Source organism: Meriones unguiculatus, chromosome 1 (assembly GCF_030254825.1).
Source record: "Meriones unguiculatus strain TT.TT164.6M chromosome 1, Bangor_MerUng_6.1, whole genome shotgun sequence".
Classification (NCBI taxonomy): domain Eukaryota; kingdom Metazoa; phylum Chordata; class Mammalia; order Rodentia; family Muridae; genus Meriones; species Meriones unguiculatus.
In genome coordinates this window covers 60,040,941-60,060,905 of record NC_083349.1, presented here as the reverse complement: position 1 = coordinate 60,060,905, position 19,965 = coordinate 60,040,941, and the positions used below count along the sequence as shown (strand labels likewise).

At 46.7% G+C, this 19,965-nt stretch overlaps 1 protein-coding gene across 3 annotated transcripts in view; it reads left to right on the top strand.

Moving 5' to 3' along the window:
* The window catches only part of Fbxw4 (F-box and WD repeat domain containing 4), an 80,212-nt gene that overhangs the window by 27,748 nt on the left and 32,499 nt on the right, over positions 1–19,965 (top strand). For all 3 annotated transcript variants that reach the window (XM_060390509.1, XM_021649920.2, XM_060390507.1), the window contains exon 5: positions 489–583. In XM_060390509.1, the coding sequence (XP_060246492.1) occupies positions 489–583 (95 nt within the window). The remainder of the gene's footprint in view (positions 1–488; positions 584–19,965) is intronic.

Sequence of the window (19,965 nt, the reverse complement as noted above, 5' to 3'; positions counted from 1 at the left end):
TTCCCATTCAACCCTTGTTTTGCAGGTTTTTTTTTTTCTCTTCTAACAGTATACATGTCTTCCTGCACTGCACCTTGATCTTCCTGTCTCTCCCTATGTGCCTAAAGTAAACTTTTGGTGAAAGATAGGAGAAAGGAAGGTCCACAAACTCAAGGAAGCTTCTGAGAGAGGCAAGCTACTCCTACCTCCCCTTCCTTAGTTAAATCTCACAGGATGTATAACTTCTCACTGGCTGGTAGAAAGTTGGCCAGTAATTAAGGGCTCTTAGGCAGAAGGAAAAGTGGGTGGTTTAGGCTGAAGCAAGATCGGTCTCTGTGGCAAGTTAAGCAGAAGCTGGAGAGGTCTCTGCTGACACCTGTCCTCTGTCTTGAGGACAGAGAGGGTTCTCTATTCTTCACCTCCCTAGTCACACTCATCATACCCATTGTACATTTCTTCCTCCTAATCCCAGGCAATGCCAACAAGAGCATTTCCTCTCCTGTTTCCAGGTTTGGCCTTTGGCCTCGGGCCGGCTGGGGCAGTGCTTACATACCATTCAGACTGAAGACCGAGTCTGGTCCATTGCTATCAGCCCATTACTCAGGTAAGGGAGACATGTTTGGGTTCTTATCTCATACAAGAATGTTTTCATTTTATTAGGTCAGATAAGGTAGACATTTTTCAGTCGTATATTCTAGGTTGCTATGAACCACTCTCCTGGAGATTTAAACATTCCCAGAGACTTGAGGTGTTTGGGTCTTCTCACATACTTGGGAATTGAGATAACCTTTCCTAAGCATCTGATGAGAAATGTTAAGGAAAAGATACCATACTGGATGTAACTAAGGGCAGTGTCACCTTTCTGGAGCAGATGTCCTTTGCAGTTGCTCCAAAGCAGAGGCTTCTCAGTGTACCTGAGAAGGGACAGCAGCAGCTAGCCTGCTGTCACGACTCATCTCTGCTTTGTTCTCTGAAGATGTCTTCAGGAGTATCCCTTACAGGCTCTGGGTATCAGGAGAGGAGGAGGAGAAGTTTGGAACCTGCCCACTGGGCCCTCATCCATATATGTAGAGGAGCAGAAACAGTGACAATTGTAGTGGAAGTGCAGCTCTGTTTTATTATTTTATGTATATGGTAGTTTGGTCTGTGCACTACTTGTGTGCCTGGTGCCCATGGAGCCTGGAAGAGGGTGTTGGATCTGGAACTGCAGTTACATGTGGGTGTCAGGAATCAAACCCAGGTTCTCTGGAAGAACAGTTGGTGCTCTTAGCTGATAAGCTATCTTGAACCAAGCCAGGTCTCTCTCCTCCCCAGTGGGGTTTAGATGCTTCCCTATACTTGAACTATTATAAAGTTAGTAGGCTCTGTCTTCCTGTATTTCCTTGATGCCTGTCATCCTACCTGAATGGAACTGGATGGCTACAGGGCTACCTACCTCCATCACCTGATTAAAATCAGTCACTTGTTTGTATAAGCAAGTTTGTGTTCCTTTTGCTCAGCCCCCTTCAGCCACTTTCTCCTCACCTCATGGTTCTTGTAGCTCTCCTCTTGCTCTTCCACAACTCCCTTTCAATTTTTTCTTCCTAAGAATTAGAGCCGATTAGCCACGTCATTAATTCTTCAATTTGACGGCTGATATAGCAGGACCTGAAACACATTGCTGACCCCAGAGAATGGAGACCCCATTCCTTAGCACATTGACGATGGGAGAAGTTAATTAAAATTCCACAGAGCAGAGGTGTCGGCTAACCTATAAACCTGTCACTTTTCAGAACAAATCATTCCAGCATCCTAGGAAAGAGGAAAAGGAAGACTGGTGGAGAGAGGGGAAGCCAAGTGTGTGGGAGCCCTGGGTAGAAAACCGTGGTTGGCAAGCCTTGTCTCCACAGCATTTGCTTCCTAATGCCACCCTTCTGAAAGCTTCTTAGCCAGGCTTGTGTGTCTGTGGGCTGGGGGGGGGGGAGGAGAGGCTAAAGAGAATGAGTGAGAGGTGACAAGTATGCTGGTGACTTTGTCTTGTGACTATGCTTGCTTCAAGAGACTGGAGTAGGCTTGTTGGTAGGACTCTCAGGCTAGAGATGTTCCATGTACTCACTCCATGTTCACTGAGGTGAGATAGACTGTCCCCCTGAACCCCAACCTTAGGTCTTCTACTCTAGCCACATCCTCTGGAGAATGCTGGGTTACTTCTCAACAGAAAAGACCACATAACACCCATTGCAGATGGTGTCAAAAGAAGTTGAGAATGGGATTTGCCTTTCTCATTAAGAGGTATTTGAGATCCCAGTAAACCAAATTGGAGGTTTTCGGTCAGAACTTGGAGACTGACCATGGTAAGGAGGTGACTCTCTAATCCTGTGTTACTGCGGTCTGAGCACCACACTCCTCACCGTCAGTCACTGCTAACAGCTGCTCTCTGGGCAGACCTCCCACTGCGTCCCTTTGGGAGCCTTTACACTTTCTTCACAGTCTTCTTTAGCTTCCTTGATACATTTTCCTAGTCCTGGATGATTCTTTTGCCCGTTGTTGTCTGTTTGGTGCTGACTGTGAAATTACTTGATAGCGCTTTTTTCTTGATTTCACAAATGATGTCTTGAACTCTGTTTTTGAGAGAGGGTCTTACTCTGTAGCCCTGACTGGCTGGAGCTTGCAGGTGATTTGCCTACACGTGCCTCCCGTGGTCTGAGATTAAAGATGTGTGCCACCATGCCTGGTGGACTCTGGTTTAAAATGTATTGCATTTCTTTATTTTAGTTGATTATTTTAGTTGATTATTATGCATGTGTGTTTGTATGTGTGTATGCATGGCTGTATATGTGTTCAAGTGTATTTGTGCCATGCTGTACATGTAAAAGTTAGAGGACAACTTTCAGGAGTTATTTCTGTCCTTCTATCATATAGGTCCTAGGGATAGAACACTTACATTGAATTCTCTCCCTCTCTTTCCCTCTCTCTCTCTCTCTCTCTCTCTTTTGAGACAGGGTTTATCTGTGTAACCTAGGTTGTCCTGGACTTGCTCTGTAGACCAGGCTGGCCTTGAACTCATAGCGATCCACTTAACTCTGCCTCCCTCAATGCTGGAATTACAGTCTTGCACTACCGTACCTGGCTTTGAATTCTGTCCTATAAAGCTTGTGTTGGGGATTCTGGCTTTATAGTAGACATTCAAGGCATGTGCCATGTGCTGGGGTTTTATTGCACCTTTTTTCTGTTTGTTTTTGTACTTGGTGAATATACTGGGCTAGGATCTTTATGCTGTATTATTAGGTCCACCTTTGTCCACTTTGCCCATGACTTTGAGCCTTTTTTAAAAAGCACTCCAGGTGTGGGCATGATGGAGCCTCCTACCACTCTGGAGGAAGAGGCAGGTGGATTTCTGTGTATTCTAGGCCAGCCAGTGCTACATAGTGATTCCCTGACTCAAAACAAAAGTCATCTATTCTTTTAACCCTGGGAGGCACTAACTTTCAGCCTCAAGGCCCGTTCGCCCATACTCTATACAGACATGACTAGATTATAGTGAGATTGGCCCTAAAGAATGTATGTAAAGACTGAAGAGCTAAAAGTCCTATAATAATATGTCAACTCCCTTACAGCTTACCCAGTATAGCAATTGCTTAGTGCTTAGTTGCTTTCAAGCCTATTTCCTAGGCTTCCCTGGGCTTCTCCTGCCCCCAGGAGTCACACTGCTCTTTTGTAGTCTTCTTGAGGTAGTCTCCATAGGAATCTCCCTTCCCTTTTCTCTTTCTTTTGAAGTGATCCTCAATGGCTGCTTTCTGTCACCTCCCTGCCACTATTCCTGTTGAATGTGTTTGTCAGTCACTGAGTGACATGGTTCTGGAGCCTTTCTGAGCAGCGTGAGGACCGTGAGCAGCTGCTGTCCTCTAAGGACAGGTACTGCTGCTTCCCTTGCTGCTTCCTTGAGCAGTTGGAAGGAACCTGGACAGCAAAGAGACAGACCTTGAGCTGGTCTTTCCTCAATTAATGTCTTTCTCCTATTAAAGCAATTAGTCTTGTGCAGTTTATTGTTGGTGCTCTTTGTTAGTTTTTTTCTTTTCTTCCCTCTTCTTTTCATATGTTTGTACTTGTGCCCTTTTAGCATGAAATATGGACCCTCAAACTCCAGACTTAATATGAGTTACTTTTGACCAAGAGAAAGCAGGAAATATGACCTGGATCTGTCTAGGTATCACTTTTCCTTCTTTCTGTGACTTTGAATTTTTAATTTGTAAGCAGTTATAGAAGGTGATATTTAATACCAGTTATGTGCTCAGAGCTATGTTTATTTTATATTTTATTTTCTGAGACAGGGTTTCTCTGTGTAGCTCTGGCTGTCCTGGAACTCAGTCTGTACATCAGGCTGGCCTTGAACTCAGAGATTTATCTGTCTCTGGCTCCCAAGTACTGGGGTTAAAGGCATGTGCATCACTGCCGATCTCAAAGCTATGTTTACTCAAAAAAAAAAAAAAAAGAAAAGAACAAAACGGAGCAGAACCTAAAAGAAACAGTAGGCTTCAAAGTAAGGCAGCGGGCAAGGACTTTCCCTTTGCTTCCTGCGCCCTCCCTACCCTTTTGTTCCGCTGTCAAGACTCAGTATTATAGATTGAAGCCCTGTTCCATATAGGAGTTCCTACTTCTGTTGGGTGAACAAGAGGATGTAAAGAAGGAACACGGTGTTCCTGAACCAGAATGGTGTGTGTCTTCTACACTGGTGTGGCAGAAACGCACTATCCGTGGTCTCAGATATAGCTTCTAAGGTCACTGTGAATTCTGAATACTTTCCTATGCGTTAATACAGATTAATATATTTTATTGCTATTTAAAAGTTATTTCTACCTGATTGAAGTTAGTAAATACTCAAGAACAATACAAAACTTTTTTCCTTTTTATTTTTTATTTTTATTTTTTTATTATTTTTGGTGTTTTTGAGACAGGGTCTCACTTTGTAGCTCTGGCTGACCTGGAACTCACTATGTAGAACAGGCTGGTCTTAAAGTCACAGAGATCCACCTACTTCTGCCTCCTGGGTACTCGATTAAAGGTTTGCACCACTACTTCATTTCCCATTAAATGATATTAAAGAGATAGCTTAGCAGTTAGGAACGATGGCTGCTCTTCTGGAGGACCCAGGTTTGATCCTAGCACCCACATGGTAGTTCACAAACATCATAATTCCAGTTCCAGGTTCTTTTAAAGCCTCTGTGAGGACCTGAAAACACTCGTTGGTGTCCAGAGTTGACATAGGGCATGGTAGGGAAAAGTCATATGTGAGAGAGACCTAGGCCCACTCAGGTAAATGCTTCTGTTATTCTGAGAGCACATACACATAGGTCTTTGGTTTTCTGGACCCCTTTATCCTGAACTTTGGGCCTGTGGTGAAATGAGTCTATCTTTGCCTGGAAGGAGAAGGGAGAGAGAAATATAGCTCCCCTTTCTCTGCAGGAACCATATTGTTTCCCTGAAAGGAAAAAAGGTAAACTCGGTAGTGCCCTTGCCTCTCTGAACACCATGGCTGTCCTATGGGCGAGTGTGGTCGGGAAGGCTTCCCCATACTTTGGGGCTTTACTCCCATCTCCCCTACGTCTGTCATCTGGGAAATAGATGAGTGGTGTAGGTGTAGAACCTGGACTCAGCTGTGTTATTGAACATGCAGTATCATTTTGTGTACTGTGGTGGACTGTTTGTTTGGGGGATTAGTCCAAGTCTGCGTGAAATGTACCAGTTCAGATTTGTAAAGTGAGTTGTAGCCTCTGGGGATTTTGAGGGAGAAGCTGCTCCCTGCTTCACTTCTCCTGGAGGTGAGGGTGAGTCTGGAAGCCAGCACTGTGCACTCTTTGGCTGTGGATGGTGCCCTGGGGAGCAATGTTTGTTCTAGCAGCTGGAGGGTTCACTGTGTGCTGTGTGTGGTGGATGCCAGCCCAGCCTGCTGAAGTGCATCTTTCTTTACTGAAGGGCAGTTGCATGTGGAGTGTACTCTGACAGGCAGCTTCACTCTGGTTCTATTGGTTCTCTAGGATGCTACTATTTTCTGTCCCTGGGCGTCATAACTCACTCAGTAGAAGAAGAAGGGTTTGTCTGTGAGTTTTACTTTTTCTGGCTAGTGATGAACTGCTGTATATGAAGGGGTTCTCCAGCCGTGATGAGCTGAGGAAAGGAACAAATGACTGTCGTGCTTCATCTTGTAACTGGTCCTCCCGCTGCCTCAGGTGGACCATGGTGGCTTAAGGATCTTTCTCTGTTTCTCTCTTCTCCCATCTGAGAGTTGAGGCAGAGGGAAAGCCCCCTTTGGGGCCTGAGGAAGGAAGGTCCGTGAGCAAGGCAAGAGTGTCTTCTTGTCCTGCTTTGTGAGCAGGAGGAAGAACCCTGCACACGATATCCCCAATGATGAGAGGCAGAGTTTGTACAAAGACATTCAGGGGCTGGGGCTGGAGTGGCTGTGAGAGACATCACAAAAAGACAAGAGTGTTGAGTATTACTAACTGGGTCTACTGATGCAGCTGGAAATGTGCTCAAATTGTGAGGCATCAGTGATGTGTGTGGTAGGGACATTGCATTGGGTCAGGTCCTGAAAATCTTAGTGCTGTGCCCTTCATTCTGCTGTTCACTGCAAATCCAAGACTCTCAGGAGGTTATAGCCATCAGTTTAAAGAACCAAATCCTGGGGCTGTGCTCAGTTCCTCAAGACTCTGGATTTCAGCTATTATCTAGGGCAGGATGGCATGGAGAGGCTCATATGTTGATCTGCTGGTCTGAGACCAGCACCCTCCCATGCCTGGCTGGCTCAGACCCCTTTTTAGGAGCATATTCTTACCTGGCAAGTGCAGTTGGCTCACTTATAGAGACCTGACTTAAACAAATAGAAATAGAATAGAAATAGAAATAGAAATAGAAATGAGTTACTACAGAAGGTTGGATAATGTGCATTGAGTTGATATATTGAGTCTGTGTCCGGCCAGCACAGCTCCATTTCTATTCCCCAGTCTCAGTGGAGAGAGACAGAGAGAGAGGCAGAGACTGCCATGTGTAGGGGCTACCCAAGAAGGCCAGAGACACTGGATGCCTTGGAGCTGAATTACAGGTAGTTGTAAGCCACCTGACATGGGTGCTGGGAATCTTAGATACTCTGGAAGATTAATGTGTGCTTTTCCTATCAGCTGAGCTAGTTCTTCAGCCCCCTTTCTTTGCCTTCTTTCTCTGTCTCTCAGATCTCTCTTTCCCCTCCAACCTCAAATCATTCCTCCTCCTCTTACTCCTCTTCCCTTTCATTCTTTTTCCAGGTACTGTTAAGAATTGCTGTAATCAAGCTGAGTGTGGTGGCACACTCCTGTAATCCTAGCATTCCAGAAGGCAGTTGGGGAGGTAGAGCAGTGGGATCATTGTGAGTTCGAGGCCAGCCTGCTCCACAAAATGAGTCCAGGACAGCCAGAGCTACACAGTGGGATCCTGTCTCACAAAAACTAAACAGACAAAAATTTATTATCTTATTGTCACTAGAGTAAACAACAAACTAGATGGCATAGACTGATGGGAGGATCAGATGGGTGCAAAGTGGTACACACTCTGATGGAAGCTCAAGAGGGCTAGAGGGCCATGGTGGACGGGAGGAATAGGTTCTAGTGTTGCTAATGTTACAGTGAGGTGACTTTAGTCTGCAATGATTCATGATATGTTTGAAAATAACCAGGAGAATCAGAAGTTTTCTTTATTTTGCTTTTGAGCTAGGGCCTCATAGTGTATCCCAGGCTTTTCTGAAACTCTCTATATAGATCAGACTGACCTTGAACTCAGATCCGCCTGCCTCTGCCTAGTATTAAAGGAGTGCGCCGTTGTGCTTTGGCATCAGGTTTCTAACACATAGCAATCGTCAGGTTTGATCACTATACATGTATAGACACGTCAACTTATTATACTGCCCCTGTGGACTATGGATCTGCACAGCTCTGATGTGTCAGTTAAAAAGGAGACAGAAGAGCGGCGAAGGGGTCAGTACCCTCTGTCCTGCTTTCTGTACCACCTGTTACCTGAAGTCCCACCCGTACTACCTTTTCTCTGTCCTCTGGTCATCTCATTTTGCCCTGGCTGCTACACATGCAGCATGTTTGTGCTTACCGTCCTTTGATCACTGTTTTACTGACAGATCATTTAGCAGTCACATCCCAAGGTGGAAGCATGGTGGTAATGTTAAAGTTAGGGCTGTGTGTTTTGTTTTGTTTTCCATTTTCTTTTCTTTTCTTTTTGTCTTTTTTTTTTCCTCTCTCTTTCTCCTCTTTAAACTTCAGTGGGTGATGAGGCAGAGAGGGAGGTGGGAGGGTAAAGGAGAGCCATAAATTCTGAGGCTGGTGTAGCTGTTTTCTGAGCAGCCAGGAAGCCTCTGATGTCTCCACAGCACTTTCATTAACATTTAAATTAAGGGTTTGTTTTCCAGGCTGTTTTATAGGCTGGGACCTTTCATGGCCTGTCACATGCAGCACCCACCCCCTTCCCCAAGCAAGTGTGTAATTGTAGCCACTACTCTGTCCTAACTCTGGCTTGTAGCCAGAGGTTCAAAGGGACTTCTTGGGGATGAAGCTGTGGCCGTACAAGCTATGACAGCCAGGCCAGGGCTGTTATCCCTCAGATGAAGGTGCTCACAGCAGTCCAGCACCTTTCCTCTGACCTGTACTTTTCTTTTCCCTTGAAGGAACATACTTCAATCTGAGTGACCTCTGCCACACTTGGTACCCTTGGGCCATGGGCAGGTGGGAAGGAGCCTCTACCCCTTGTGAGGTGTGACTCTCCATGCTTGTCTTTTCCTTCTTTAGCCTTTTTAGCATTCTGATACTTTTATCATCTGCAAAGAATCTGTAATGTGCTAGGGTCTTTTGATCCTAAAAATCACCTGCCTGCTTAGTTAGGTAGTGTCTGCCCACCACACTTAGTCACTAGTTCTCCATGCATTTGGGCTGGAAAAAGCTTACTGAAGTCATTGAGGAAACTGTTCTTATACAGCTTGGTATTCAGGGCAAGTGCTTCTCACCTTTGAGGGGGGTCCATCTCCCTTTCACCAAAATACCTGGCAGCATAAAGGATGCTTTGAAAAGACATCCCTGTCTATCTCTTTCTTGCCATCAGTCTCCTCTTTATCTGCAAGTATCAAGAATGTGTACCCCACACACAAGGCAGGCATCCAGTGAGTTCATAACTCTAAGGCACCCTTCCCCCACTTCTGGTCTCAGCTACATTTCTTCTTTGGACAGGGATGAGAGAGACATTGGACTTTCTGTTGAGAAGCTGTGGATTTTTTTTCTCTTGAGGCACTGACTTCACTGTGAGTCAGTACATATTTCTGCTTGTCTCACTAAGCTACTCAAATCACCCATGACTTATCTGTCAGGTAGAAGATAGCTGAATGTCACATGTGCCTGTACCGGGTAGCCTTGGCAACAGGTGGATACCCGCATGCCCTGGGGTCCTGCCCAAAGGGAGTAAGGGGGTGCTGGGAAGACCCCTCTGCAGGTGGTGCCCAGGCTCAGATTGCAGGCTGGTGCTCAGCCCTTGACTGGTGGTGATTAATCTGGGACTCAGTCAGCAGAGGCTGGCCAGGGCAGCTTTGGTCCCTCACTGTGAAGACCTTTGGCTTAGAGACAGAACTGATCTCTGTAGCTTGCTTCGGCTTAGGGTTTGATCTGTCAAGGCTAAAGAGGAACCTGCTGGTGGAGCGGAAGCTTCTAGCCCTGCCTGACTTATGGCACTGATCCGTTCCAGTGGCCCTGTCATGATAGTACTCGTATATTTAAGAAGATTTCCCCACCTGTTAGCTGGAACCTCAGATCAGTCAAAATAGGAACCTTCATGAAAGATGTGTGCTTTTAGTTACTTGACCAATGGAGCTTACTCTTATAAGTGGACTGGGACTGAGATTGGATGAAAAGGGCAATAGTGGAACTGTGGCTGGATCAGGAGCAGAATATGTTTGGGGAGGGTCATGTTGGGGTGGAGGGATCACCCTATCCTTCTGCATTAAAATGGTCCTCAGACCATTTTAGGCAGACTTTAGTATTTCACGCTAGAAGTCGTAGGTTCTTTGTACTCCAGTTCATTTTACATTTCTTGTTTTAAGGGGACCTCTTACCATCATCATCACTACTACCTTTCCTTCTTGCTGAGTGCTAGTCCCTTGACCTCCCACTGGCTACTCATGGAGCCAGTTATCATCCCTTTCTCTAAGTTCAGAACAGGCAAATATGCCCATGAGCTCAGGGCAGAAGAGGAATTCTGCCGATATGACAGTTTCCCTGTGTCTGTGAATCTCAGTGTTTTTATGATTGTGATGTTCCATTTGGTAGTTGTGGCTTGAGGCCCAAGACCTGGGACATTCTTCTGAAGAGGAATGGGTATCCATGTATTTACCAGTACCAGAATTGCTTGTAAAGATGCTGTGAATTACAGTTGATTTCTGAATTTTTCTGTGCTGACTAGAATTTCTATATGAGATGACACAAAAGAATCTATTTATACCCCCCCCCAAAAAAAACCCAACCAATTTATTTGACTCGTTCTTCAGACCCATTCTATAAATGGACAAGCTGTCAGCCAGCCTTGTGCCTCTCTAGTACTTTCTTGAACTTCTAGAAATTTCAGATTATAAACTGTCGAGAAGAGGGTTCTTCTTCCTGTCTTGTGTAAGAAAAACACATGCCTGTTGCTGCAGGTGTAGACTCTCTCCCTCTGAAGAGTTCTGTTAAAGCAGAGTATCCAATATTCTTGCCTCTTTTTCTTTTAACTAATGAGGTAATTAGTTAGCTAATTAATTTGTGCGTGTTGCATGTGTAGGGTAAGTGGGATAGCTAGTGAAGGTTGGTTCTCTCCTATTGTATGGGTCCTTGGGGATGGAGCTCAGGTTATCAGGCTTGGTGGCAAGCCCCGTTATCCACCGAGCCATTTCACTAGCCCACCCTTGCCTCTTTTCGAAGCTTGCTCTTGCTCCTCTTTCCAGACATCTTCACAGGTTACAGTGTATGACCTGGTCTGTGACACCCTGTCAGAGAGACCTAGTTAAGGCCTGTCGAAGGCACTGAGAAGGGCAGGAGAAATGGGAGGGGAGGCATAAAGGCCAGGAGTTGCTGGTCCAGGAAATTGCTTTCTGCACTTTTCCTTTTTCATCATTTTCTTTTCAGTACAAATAAAAAACACGAATGAGCTCCAAGAAGTCTAGGAAAGATGCATGGGGTGCCAGTTGGGATATGCTAACATCAAAATAATTACCAGTGTCTTACTCTGCAGGAGAAAATTTCAAGCAGTGAGAGAGAATCTCTTAGGAGACTGAAAGAAAAATCACAGGGCTGGAGTCAGCAAGATGACAAGTGGGCAGAGATGCTTGTCGTCAAGCCTGGTGACTGGAGGTCAATCCCTAGAACCACATAGCAGGAGAAGACTGACCCCTCTAAGTTGTCCCCTGACTTCCACATGCTGTGGCACACATGTGGCAGGCGTAGCGAGCGTGTGCCAGTAGGCATAATCACATACACAGGATAAAAGTGTTTTTAGAGAAATCACAGGGCTGGAGCTATAACTCAGTAGGTTTGGACCTGAGTTTGATATCTAGAACACATGTTAGAAGAAAAGGAGAGGGAGAGGGAGAAAAGGAGAGTGTGTAGGGTGGGGTGGAGGCGTTCAGGTGTGGGAGCATGTTTTTGTGACACCAACACTGAGGAGGTGGAGACAGGTGGATCACCTGGGCTAACCAACTTGCTAGCCTGGCCTAGTTGATGATCTCTAGGCTAGGCTATTGAGAAACCCTGTCTCAAAAAAAAAAAAGGTGGTGGCAACTGATAGTTACATCTTGAGGTTATGTGCACACGTGTGCCACCCACACAGGAGCACACACACGAGTAATTTAAAGTCATACTTTTCCGTGATTCTTTCTGCTTCTATGTTCTCATATTCAGACATGGCTCTGGCTCTGTTTAGCTTGTCTTGGTTTCACCTTTGCTCTTTACTGTGGCAAAGCCATGATCCAGATTCTAGAACATGACCATGGGGTGGAGAACAGAAGCACTGTGTAAAGTCAGTACACTCCACAGAACACGCACACAGGCCCTGGGAACTGGAGCCTCCAGCTGAGGGCTGGACAGCTTGTGTTCTAAGGCAAGAACTTGTCGCCTTTGAGAAGGCATGAAAGCCAGGCCTCTTCTCAGTGTGCCCCCAACATCATATGTTGGGTGTCAGCACCAGGTCCTCTTCCTCTCTCACTGTCCTTGATTCTTCTGCCTTTCTGTGGTGTTCTGCTTCCAGGCTAGTGACATGTGGTCTGAGCAGCCCACAGCCTTTGGGTGCTTTGATGATGCTGGAGGTAAGGATAGACAGTGGTAGCCACACCTGTCGTGCGGACACAGAAGGAGAGCAAGTGAGAAGCTTTACATTGGCTTGTCTTTCTAGCTGATGAGCCAGGAAAGAGATATGAAGGAACAACGGCTGGGAGAAGCAATGAGGGAGGAGGAGTGGGTTTGAGTATAAATGTACCTCAGGAATAGAAAACGGCGCACAACTATGGGGTTTTCTCTGCCTTCTTTGTGTGGGCATTATATGTATAAATTTGTATTAAATTAGTTGAAGGGCAGGCTAAGATGTGGCTCTTTCCGCCTCTGTGTACCTCTTTCTACTTGTTGCTATCAGAAGTATCCCTTCCTTCCTCTTCATAGATAAAATTTCATTTTATTTAATTTTTTTGTAGTGCTGAGGATGAAACCCGGGGTCTAATACATGTTAAACCAGGGTCTTACCACAGACCTATAAGCCAAACTCAAAACAAGTGCTTTTTTCTTTTTCTTTCTTTCTTTTTTTTTTTTTTTTTTTTTTTGGAGGTGGCCTTCCTAGCCCAGGCTGTCCTCAAACTTGCTGTGTAGCTGAGGATGGCCTTGAACTCTTGATTCTCTTGTCTTTGCCTCTCAAGTCCTGGGAGTCATTGTGCCACTGTCTTAGTTAGGTTTTTATTGCTGTGAGGAGACACCATGACTATGGCAACTCTTATAATGAAGAACATTTAATTGGGGCTGGTTCACAGTTCAGAAATGTAGTCCATTATTGTCATGGTGGGAAGCATGGCCGTGTGCAGGCAGACGTAGTGCTTGAGACAGAGTCAAGACTTCTACATCTAGATGAGTAGGCAGCAGAAAAAGAGAGTAACACTGGGCCTGGCTTGAGCATTTGAAGCCTCAGAACCCTCACCCCTCACCCCATGACACACTTCCTTTAACAAGGCCACACCTACCCCAGCAAGGCCACATATCAAATAATGTCTTTCCCTATGAGCCTGTGGGGCCCATTTTTATTCTCACCACCACAACTACCATTCCTGGTTCAATTAAGGAATTTTGAGACTATGGTTTTTGTTTTTTTCAGTGCTAGAGATCAAACACAGGATTTTTACACAGGCTAAGCAAGTGATCTACACTGAACAATATACATAGCTCCTTCAAGTAAGTAATTTCAAAAGAGAAGTTGGTTCAAGTCTTGCCCTTGAATAAAGGCCTTTACTGCCAGGTCAAAACCCTGGACTCACCATCGGGTGGTGATGGCGCATGCTTTTAATCCCAGCACTCAGGAAGCAGAGGCAGGGGGATCTCTGAATGAGTTCCAGGACAGCCAGGGCTATCAGAGAAACCCTGTCTGAAAACAAACAAACAAACAAACAGACAAACAAACAAACACAAAAGCCCCAAAATAAAAAACCAACAAACCTCCAACCCCACCCCCACCTCTGGACTTTCAGGAGTACAGTCCCTAGTAGGCTGCTGCAGATTCATTTGTTCATTGCATGCTTGTGTGACGATCAGGAGCCAATGTTGGGAGTCTTCCTTTATTGCTTCTCGCTTTATTGAGAACGGAGAGCTTGCCTTTTTGATGAGCAAGCCCTTGGGATCTGCCTGTCTTGATCCTCCCAGTTTGGGTTACATACATGTCACAGTGCCTAGATTGTACAGGGGTGCTAGGGATCTGAACACAGATCCCCATGTTTGTCCATCAAATACTTCACCGAGTGAGTTATTCCTCAGCCCCTACTTGGAAGCTTTTACAGAGAAAGAGGTAAGTAAAAACATTTGAAATTTAAAAAGTAAAGTATAGACTCAAACATTCTTCACTGTCATGTGACTCTCTGAGAGTCCATCTTCTGGAAGTACTCAGTGTTGCTTTGCTGGAGGTCACATGGAGTGTATGAAGCCTAAGATGAGAGCCAGTTTCGAACCTCCCAAGACTTTATGGCAGAGTTGTGGGGACAGTATGCACTCCACAACTATGTAGCCTGCTGTGTATGCAGTGTGAAGGTTACCAGCTGTTGGAGTGATCAGCAGGCAACTGGAGGAGAACAGTCAGTTGCCCTGTTAAGGAGGTACTTCATGGATGATGTGGGGTTTGAAGTGGGACTAATCTGGTGCCCCTGTCTGTACTGCAGAAGGGCACTTCAGGCAAGAGTGCTAGTGTGGGCAAAGACAGAAGGGATGAGGAAGCTTAAAAGTAGGTTTGGGGTTCAGGTTGGGCAAGTTTTAGCTCCTTGTGGGGAGGAATTTGAGGGCTAAGTTTGAGGTGGGTTGAAGAGTTGTTTTGACTTTAGCCTGAGGAAAATAAGGAACTCTAGGCAGTTTTTGAGTAGATTGAAATGGTAAGAGTGAGAGACTGAGATGTTTGGGCCCTTTTCCAGGGCACTGTACTAGCAGTACTAAGATACAGTCTTGAGTTCAGCCCCAACTGCGTGGAGAGTGGGAGGGAAGAGGCTAACAGAGACCTCTGTGAGCCTGAAAATGGATGGGACTGTGATCTGAGCAGACCCAGTCTGGTGTCCACAACAGCCAGGTGCTAATGCCCAGAGGTAGCTGGGAATGGCGGCCTGGAGCTGAGATATAGGGTTGAAATATGGAAGGCCTCAGGGTAAGGAATGACAGTAGACATAAGGCCTGCACCAAAGGAGAGCAGAGATAAAGACATTGAATCAAGGACCATCAAAGAAACACAAAGAAAACAGGAAAGCTAAGAACTGGGAAGAGCAGCACCTGGCAGAGTGGAGGGTAAGAAATTCATAGTTCCTGTGCAGCTTCCCTCAGTGGCTGCCCTGCCTTGCTGGCTGTGAGTGGACACCGTGATGGCGAAGCGCAGGGCCTTCATTTCGATGCCTGGAGAGTTTCACACCGTTTATTTTTCATGTCGTTGATCACAGCATTGTCTTTCCTAACTATAGAGAGTTTGTTCTCAAATTCCCACTGGCTCTTGTTCTGATCCCTACTGTCTGCCCTGTGGCTCTTTATTTTATTTTATTTTATTTTTTCCCTTGGGGAGTGCTGTTCTGCATGGTAAAAGAATAAGTTGTAAATGAAAATAGATATAGAAAAGCAGCAGATAGATAGCAAATTGTCCAATCAAACATCCAGAAGATGACTGGCAAAGTCCTATTGAGGCAGCCAGCTGTAGCCCTGGGAGAGAGTGCTGGGTGAGGCTTCAAGTAAAAGAACAAATACGAGCAGAACAGGAACATCATAAAATCAGGTGCTCGAACACCCAGAAGATATGGAGTGGGGAGCCCAGTTGAAACAGATAACACTTCCTCCTGAGAGTTCACTTCATGGGTGAGCTTCCTGGGGCTGAACTTGTTCCCACTGAAGGAATTTTTATGTCGTGGGATAAGCAATAGTAACCTCTTGGGAAATGTTTCTCAAAAATACAATGTTTTTACTCTTGTTCTATTTGGCTTCCCTCCCTGTCACAGAATTAGTGAGGTCAAGACATTCCCTAGGTAGTTGCTCTTGAGACAAACATGCTATGGTCTGAAATGCAGGAGAGAGGCAACCTCACTTTCAGAGTCAGCTTCTCAGCAGCTCAAACAGTGCGGTTTACTAATGCACTGTATGTTACAAGTAACGATTCTGGGTTGATGAGATTTTCCCCTCACTCATCAGTTTAAAGAGTCAGGTCTGAGCTGGAGATACTCAGTGACAACATGAGGGATGGATGAGGCTCAGAGTCCCTGTTATTCTGGCATCTAATGCAAGAAAGAGATGGTTTAGGACCCAGGAAAGAGCCAGTGACCACATTGGCGTTTGGAAAGATTTGGCATGGGAGCCCGAAGGCTGCCTAGGTTCTGGGCTTGTTGGCCAACTATGTCTCTTTGGAAGCCTTTCCTTTAAAGAGAATTGAATAAAAACTTTCTAGTCCTCTTTGGATTCCCTTGGGTAGTAATTCCACAGGGCTTGTCATTTGTGTTTGAAGCTAGTGGTGAGGAGGGCGGAATGAAGAGAAGTGAGGGGGTGGAGATGGGAAGCAAAGAAGGAATCAGAGAGAAATTTTATTGAGGGAGTTTGCTGGGTTTATGGGAGGGAATCTCTCCCCTCCTCCCCATTCGGATTTGAAAGGGCCGGTGCATCTTTGATTAGGTGCAGGTCAAAAGAATTTACACATTGTGACCTTAATAACTAGAGGTGATTGGCAGGCGGGCTATGGGGAGGGGGCCGCGGGCCCCTTTCATCTCACTTAGCACAGAGGAGAGACAATGGGCCAGCCGATTTTCCTTGTTGTCCCTTGTTTGAAAAGGTCTGGTGTCTCTACTAGGTACCTGTGACATGGGGGTCTTGATTGGGGTCTCATAAAGGCCCCTGTCAGTATGTCCAAAGGCCAAGAATACAAAAGCAAGCAGTGGGTGGGGGTCTCAGCTGACCACTGAAGAAGGGAAGGGAGGGCCCGGGAGGCAGTGGAGGGAGAAGCAACCCTGATGGGAGCCCTTAGAGAGGGAGAGGAGGGGGGCAAAGAAGGGCCATTTTTGTCCCTAACTCATCAAGCACATCTGCAGAATTGTCCAAGCTGCTGCCTCCCAGTTTCAAAAGAAAAAAATGATCGTTTGATAAACCGTTCTGATTCACCACTTTCTCACAAGGGTGGGAGACCCAGTCCTGACCTCTGTATGATTTCACGTCAGGACAGGGCTTTCGTGCCCCGCCTCCAAATTGCTAGAGAAACTTTGAAATATATCCTGTGGCTTTCTCTCTCCCTTCTCTCCCCCCCTCCCACCACCTCCCAATTTCCCACCCTCTCTACCCCACTGGCCTCTGTTTTCTCCCTGGGCGCTCCAGAGTGAAGACAAGTAATTAGTCCCCTCTTTCTGGGGCACAATGAAGCCAGGGTGTTTGCCGGGCCCCTTCCCACCGCTCACAGAGCTGGGGGTCTGCGGGAAGTACCAGGTGGCATGTGCAATGTGTTCCAGGCCTGTGCAATCACCAGGGGATAGTGTGAGGGTTCGGGGAGTGGTGTGCGTCTCAAAGGAATATGCACAGGCACATGCTTTACCGGCCTCCACACAATGCTCGCATTTTTCCCAGGTAGAAGCATCTTCCATGGACAAGTGCCAAACTCAGAGCCCAGGTGGGAGCCCTTGCCACCGTAGTGGCATTATTTTCTACCCTGCGCTTAGTCACTTGGAGCTAACATGGGAGACCAACAGGCCGCGTCTCTTGAGAGCCTGATCTTTGTATCCAGTGTGTACGCCCCCTCTGCCCTGTCAGTTTTGTGTGTTCACGGAGTGTTGATTTTAATGCGGGCCTGTGTAGGTCTGGGAGGCCAGGCTGGGGGGCCTCAGGTCTTTGTCTTGCCTCTTCATCTTGGAGGGTCTTCTGCCCTAGAGGCCAGTGGCAGATTTGAGGAATAGGGTGGGATGCCAACTCTGGCTGGCAAAGGGTTCCCCATCTATGCGTCTGTCACAGGTCACTGCAGGGTGCCTAGAAAACAAGAGCACCTTGGGATGCTCCCGAACATGCTTGCCTGGCATCTCCCACCCCTTGAGATGGGGGCAGTTCTACCCCGTAGGCTGCCAGCTTCAAGTGAGTTAAACCCGCCTGGTGACTGAGTTTGGCAGGAGCACAGATGTGAGATTTAGGGAGGCAGGGCAGGGTCTTATTTGAAGAGGTCAGAGAGGCAGGGGCCAGGCAGAAGGGGTGCTGGGAGAGCTCCAGTTAGCTGCAGGGACTGTAAGGGGCAAGAGCCAGCAGGTGTTGGCGGGAAAGAGGCAGAGTGGCAGGGAGTTCTGGAAGTCACAAATGCTTATCTCCTTCAGCCACAGAGCCCTGGAAGTAGAGGGTGCATGAGAAGCTTTGGGGGTTGTCAGGAGCTAAGAGGGCAGGCTCTGTACCTTGTGTGAACCCTGATGACTTGCTAGGAGAAAAAGTACAAATGCATGAGGCCCAGTTATGAGCTGCTGTCTCTAGGCAGGGTGAATCCTCAGGGAGTCAGTGGATAGGACCTGCCCTCCAGACGTGGCCAGGCTGGCATTGGTTGTGACCCTGGGCCTGAGGCCTTCTGAAGCATGAGGTTTTCAGAACTGGGCTATGTCTTCACTGTTCATAGGGATCAGGAGGCAGAGACGAGATGGCCCTGGGAAGGCATCCTGCCAGGGTTCTCTAAACACAGTGGTTCTTCTGTGCTGCTGTTGGCACCCTTCAGACTGTCTTAAGCATCGGTGCCAGTCACTCTGGCAGGCCTGTTGAGGGGGAAGAAGCTAGACTTCCAAGGCTTTTGGGGGTCCAAGTCCCAAAGGGGCCCACCAGGAGGAGGTTTGGGTCATTGTTTTGGAGGATATTTCTTTCCCTGAAAATCAGGCGCCCCAGCAGTGCTCAGTCCCTCTTGCTCTTCTTTTTTCTTAGTCTTTCCAAGGGCTGTTTCTTCCTTCCTTTCTTCCATTTTGCAAAAAGCCTAGAAGAGATAGAGCTAACATGGTCATGGTGTGATGAAGGGTGACACTGTCAGGGATGGTCGGCTCGGTTCCTGGCTAAACTGTTACTCCCCATGGGTGTGTGCCCTGCCCGGTTCTGGCTGAGAGGGCACTGACATACCCCAACATAAAAATGCAGAGGTGGTGGAGGAGAGAAACACAAGCATAGAAGCAAATTAGATAGATCCATGGAGATGTCCACCTGGAGAAAATGAGCATCTCTTACTGATTAGAGTGCAGGGCATTTCATTATTAGGCTTCATTACAAGTAGAAGAGTGCAGTGGGCCTCTTTGGGGATTCCCTGAGCTGCTTTTTCCCTTAAAAATATTATTCAGGGTGAAGGATGAAGCAGGAATTGCTCTCGATAACTCTAGGGGTTTAAAGCAGAGTTTGGATCTAGATAGAGGTGAAAGGGTGTTGGCTACCCAAGAAGGAGCTTGCTTAGAGGTTCTGCTCCAGGACAATAGAAAGAAAGGAGTTGAGTAGTGGTGGCACTTGGGTGGCAGAGGCAGGTGGATCTCTGTGAGTCAGGGCCAGCCTGGTCTACAGAGTGAGTTCCACGACAGCTAGGGCTATGCAGAGGAACCCTGTTCAAAAAACCAAACCAAAAAAGGAAGGAAGACAGGAGGAGGAGGACTGAAGGAAGGAAGTTGGGGGGTGGGGGGAGGAGGACTTCTGGTGGGTGGGATCTGTCTTCACATTTGGAGTCAAAGCTCAATTTGCTACCAGAGAAACTATGTTAATCACAAAACTAGTCTTCCTGGGAGGACTTATATTTGAATTTTTTTAGGGGAAAGGCTGTTAGGCTTGAACCATGGCTTTGCATGTACGTGGCAAGCACTCTACTACTGAGCTGTGCTCATGTATATATTGGCTGTGATAAGTTCTGTGCTCAGGACCAAATGGTGGTGTGCAGATGCAGCATGGCAGTCTGGCAAAGCTGTCCTTGCCTGGCATGCACAAGAGCTTCTGTTTATGCATTAGTGAGGGAAGTGGGTTGAGGGGTTCCTGTGTGAGTACATAGTAACCTTCATCCAGCCAAGAGCAGCCTGAGCTCTCCAGGGAAGGTAATCTGACTCAGATAATGAGCTATGACACTGCAGCTGCCGTGGACTCCTGTCTGAAGTGCACTGAGTTCCCAGAAATCTGTTCGAGGTCAAAGGAGTGACGAGGTGAAATTCTGCGATTGATTCTGATTCTTGGTGTTCAGTGTTCCCGGGAAGGATGAGAAAAGGCATTGCTAATAGAGAGCTTGTGCTCG